Here is a 5,327-nt window from a genome sequence, read left to right on the forward strand (position 1 = left end):
TCATCGGTCAAGAGTGTTCCATGAATCTCCCAAGTGCCTAGAAGCTCTCGCACCTTCACCGTGTCCTTGAACTTCACTACCATTAGCTTATAACGAACCATTTGCAGAATTGCGTCACTTAGCACATCCGGAGGTCTTGTTTGGTTCTTGAAAAGTCTCGAATTTCGCTCTTGCCAAATAAAGTAGGAAGCAGCTGCAAGCACCAGTTTACTAACATAATTAGCGGCCGATTTTGAGTGAACCCGAGTAGCCATCTAGTCGACAATATCATCCCAATAAGGCCCAACATTATCCATACCACCTTTCGAGTGGACCATATTCCAAACTTGCAATGAATAGCTACATTCAAAAAATAAATGAGAGTGTGAATCAACATCCGCATAACACAGAAGACAACACATCATGTTCATGTTTTTCCTTCTCGAGATATCCCATTGAAGGATTTTGTCCTGAGTCAATGATTTCCGACGGAAAACCAGCCACATAAAGAATGCATTTTTTGGAATGCAATGCGGAAACCAAACAAATTTAACCCAATCCACCTCTTGATTCCTATGCCGAAGCGATTGCCAAACTTGAGATGAAGAGTGCTCAAAAAATTCGTTACCATCTTTCTACAGCAACTGATCACGTTTATTAGGGATCGTATGGACATGATCAACGTGATTTAGAACTGGAAAAAGATCTCTCCAAGCAACTGGCCAACGCCAAACTCCATTTAGCTGAACCTCTTGAACCGTAGAAGTAATATCAAAACCTGCAGAGGCAATGGATCTAGGCGACACAAAGTTACCCAACGGCCCTAATTGACACCGGTAATCGTACCATGTTGAAGTATTGCTACCATCACCTAGCTTGGACCAGACAAATTCTCTAATAATAGGCCGAAGTTGTAAAAGTTTACGCCAGCTCCAACAACAATTAGAAACCGATTAGCATACCCAAAAACTTTTACCTCTTAGTTTGTATGAGTAAATCCAAGCAACCCATAATGACTCGCGTTTAACCAAAATACTCCAAATATGAGAAGTCTGAAGAGCTTTGTTTACATCCCTAATTCAACGAATACCCAAACCACCTTCAAACTTAGGGACACAAACAGACTTCCAAAAAGCCTTAGCCTTCCCCTTATGAAAAGAACCTTCTGACGACCATAAGAAGTTCCGCATTTTCGCTTCCAACTCTAGAATAACCCGAGACGGAAGGATGAAAACAGAGGACCAATAGACATGCATCGCAGAAAGAACCGAGTTTATAAGCTGCACCCTACCAGCAAAGGAGAGAAGCTTATTCCTCCAGCTCATAATACGTTGATCTAACCTTTCCACTAAGGCACTGCTATCTTTATATAAAAGTCTAGAAGAGATGAGCGGAACACCCAAGTAGCGAACTGGCAACGATCCCTCCTCAAACGGCATAATATCTAAAATATGGTCCTTAACGTGAGTAGGCACATTGCAAAAGAACCCTGTGCCCTTCTGAATACTAGGCACCAATCCAGACATTTTAGTAAAAATTGTAGGAGAAGACATAATACATTTAGCCGAATTAACATCACCTCTCGCAAATAAGAAAAGATCATCTGCAAAACAAAGATTAATAATCCGTTGTTTCTCACATTTGTTGTGAAACTTGAACGAAGCATCTATCCGAGTAGCATGCTAAAGAATGAGCATTAGAACCTCCATAACTAGCGTGAATAAATAGGGGGATAACGGATCACCTTGACGTAAACCACGCTTACCCATAATATACCCATGCACATTTCCATTAATGCAAATGGAATAGGAAGTCGTTGAAACACAAACCATAATCCACTCCACCATTCTGGCATGAAACCCAAACCCAATCAGAACATTTTTTCAGGAAACTCCAGTCAACCGTATCATAAGCCTTCTGTATATCCACCTTAAACGCACAACGAGGAGGACCTGAGTTCCTATGATAGTTGTGCATGAGTTCTTGAGTCAACAGAATATTATCTGAAATCTTTCTACCTGGAATAAAGGCAGATTGATGATACTAACAACCTGATGGAGCACACCTTTTATTCGATCCGCTATGATTTTAGTAATACACTTGAATAAAACATTACAAGACGCAATTGGATGGTAATAGGTGACCATAACCGGATACGACTTCTTCGGCACAAGAGCAATCAGAGTTTGATTTAACTCACGAAGTAACTTACCTGTAGAGAAAAAATCAATGACTGCCTTTGAGATATCATGCCCTACAATCGACCAAGCAGCTTTGAAAAAAGCAGCAGTATACCCATCTGGACCCGAAGCCTTGTCATTTCCTATAGAAAACATGGCGGACTTAACCTCTTCCATCATAACTGGACGAACCATATAAGAAGCATCCATCGGGTTCACCCATTTAGAAAAAAAATCAGGAGTCGGCTGCACAGATATATCATCTTGACAACCCAAAAACTTCTCGTAATGCTGCACAAAATTAGAATGAACATTATCGGCCTCATACATCACACCGTTAGCATCCGAGATAACCTGAATCCGGCTCCAATGATTCCTACTCTTCACGGCTGCATGAAAATAAGCGGTATTTGCATCACCCGCCCTTAACCAATCCATTTTAGCTTTCTGTTTTAAAAACCTTTCCTCGTCAAGGCATGCCTCCTGAAACGAAGACGTTAACTTAGTTTCTCGAGCTCTGAGGTCCGTATTCATGGGATCCTTATCAATATCCTTTTGAATATCATCCAACTTGCCATGTAACTCTATCACTTTCGTGTGAAGATTACCCTGCCTAAATAATAAAGCCCGGAGAGGAGACTTTAGATGGCGAAGCTTCTTCACAACCCGAAATTTGTATACCCCATTAACTCTAGTATCCCAAACCTCCTTGACAATATTCATAAAATCCGGCTGATGAACCAAAAAAATTTGAAAACTTAAATGGTTTGTGTTTTGTATTACTAGCCCGTTGGAATTTTAGAATGCAAGGAGCATGATCCGATAGTCTATAAGGATGAAACACATCAACCGAATTCGGGAAATCAGCAACAAACGGGTCATTAGCCATGACACGATCAATTTTCTTAAGTAAAACAATTCCCTTCTTAGGCTTTTGAGTCGACGTAAAGTGGAGGCCCGAGCGATTAACATCCATAACTTCAATGTCTGAAATAGAAGCCTGAAAATCACGCATACCCACTGAAGTAGCCGACGTGCCCATAGATTTATCTTCCAGATAGAGGGCCGAATTAAAATCACCCATGATTACCCATGGTTTATCAGCAACCATGAGTTTATGCAACGATAATTGAGCCCAAAGCTCCCTTCGAGTGACATAGTAGTTATCCGTATATACAACTGAACATAATAGAATCCTTTTGTTATCTTTAAAAACAAGCTGAAGGTGAACAACTTGGGACGATTGAGACAAAATCATGACATCAAACACCTCCGGGTTCCACCCTATGATAATACGAGTTCCTTTAACACAACAATTCCTATTCGAAGTCCAATCCCAATGACGAAAAACCGCCGAACACACTTTACTAAGTTTAGCAACATCCACATGAGATTCTAAAATGGGACAAAGACTAAGATTGCTATCATGAAGTAGCTGACGAACCTCCGTTTGTTTCAGGGGGCGGTTCAACCCCCTTATGTTCCATGTAGCTAGGCTAACCATTGGACACCAACGGATTAGGAGTTCTTGTCCCTTTTGTAGCTGACTTATGAGTGCCTTCCATAATAAACTCACCAGTTTCATTGTAAACTTCAACGACCTCTTCATCCTCCGAATCCTCCTGCTCACCACCTGCATCTTTGCTACACTGCCCTTCTCTACATCTACACTATTCAAAACATCAAAAGGATTATTAGAAAGCACACTACTAGAGGACGCCAACTTGTTAACCCCATCCTTCGGCTTAGCTCCAATAGGTTTATACTCGAATTTCGGCTTCGGTTTATTAATATGAATCCCTATTTTCCTAGGCACTTACTTGGCTTGCACACCCATATAACCCTCTTCATCTACCATCGGCTTCTTACCAGATCCCCGTCCTTGCACAGGAGGCTTACGAGACTTATCATCTTTTACCACATTCTTTTGTAAGCTAGGGCATTGATCATTTGAGTGACCAAAGACACAACAGTGTGAACAGCGATGAGGATTCCACTCATACTCAACATACATAGTCTCTTTTACATACCCATCACCATCCAGTTTTGGAATAGCCATAGTGGTTTCCTTTTTCAGCTCCTTATCCGCCGAAACCTCAATCAATGCTCTAGCATAACTACTACGACCCCAGGAATCCATGCACATCGAAGTAGTGTATGAGTCAAGAAGCTTTGGAACACCAATAGCTGTCACTATCAGACTGAGACCATCCTCAGTGTAAGCAGCAAGAGGAACATCATGTATCCTAACCCATAGCTGTTCGTTCTTAACCTCCTTTTTAACCAATTTCGTGTTTGGGGACCACTCACATAAGAACAAAGGTTGTGACCGAATAACCCATGGTCCTTCTTTAAGAACAACCATCATGCCAGCATGATCCGCAAACTTGAAGAAGAAGAAGAAACCATTGGCATTCATCATAGGTTTTACCAACCCAAACCTCTTCCATTTATTCTTCACATAATACTCAACAACTGGATAGGCAACACGATCCCCCAGAAAATACCCATATAGTGTGTTTGCTAGTTTATCCTGAACAACCCGAATCGAATCCTTCGGTAGAACCACATCACAATCATCATGTGGATCTGGACTAGCAAGTGTTCTAAAATTCAATTTTTTGTTGCTAGGATTCGCCACTAAGTCAGCATATGATATCGGCGTCGGTCCCTTCACCTCCTCATACCTCCTCATATTGATTGATACCCGAGTCAACCAAATTAACATCATACTTTAGATCAGCATGGCCAGAATCCATCTCCAAAGGAACGGTAATTTTAGACAACTCGTTAATAATGTTAAACTTACCAGGTTCACATGCAGCAGGAGTCACAACACCCCTTCTCGGCATTAACGTTTTTCCTTCAATATCGACTACACGAGACGCTAAACCCTAGAGTGTGATAGGAGGCTTCCCTCGATCATAAAGCAGATTCCCACCAAGTTTGTTACGTGCATTCTTAATAACATCATCAACTCCCTCCATCAGCAAATACTCAGTCCACCATGCAAATAAAACAAGAGACACCAGAAGACCACAGATCGCACAAGACAAAACCTTATCTAGCAAAACCTAACAACGCACATTCCTGGAATCCTAGGTTTGTTTGGACGTAAGGAATGACAAAATCCGAAAACATTTTTGATAAACCTTTGATTTGTTTAAA

The 5,327-nt window shown here is 41.2% G+C and overlaps 1 protein-coding gene across 1 annotated transcript; it reads right to left on the bottom strand.

Moving 5' to 3' along the window:
• Positions 1-254: 254 nt before the first annotated feature.
• Positions 255-4,854, bottom strand: LOC110914476. The gene is made up of 7 exons (XM_022159263.1): positions 3,980-4,854; positions 3,661-3,824; positions 3,010-3,554; positions 2,192-2,891; positions 1,809-1,997; positions 1,321-1,582; positions 255-339 (listed from the first exon to the last, which is right to left on the bottom strand). The coding sequence occupies exons 1-7, from the start codon at positions 4,852-4,854 to the stop codon at positions 255-257; spliced, it is 2,820 nt and encodes a 939-aa protein (XP_022014955.1).
• Between the last annotated feature and the right edge of the window lie 473 nt (positions 4,855-5,327).

This window comes from Helianthus annuus, chromosome 15, assembly GCF_002127325.2.
Source record: "Helianthus annuus cultivar XRQ/B chromosome 15, HanXRQr2.0-SUNRISE, whole genome shotgun sequence".
Taxonomy (NCBI): domain Eukaryota; kingdom Viridiplantae; phylum Streptophyta; class Magnoliopsida; order Asterales; family Asteraceae; genus Helianthus; species Helianthus annuus.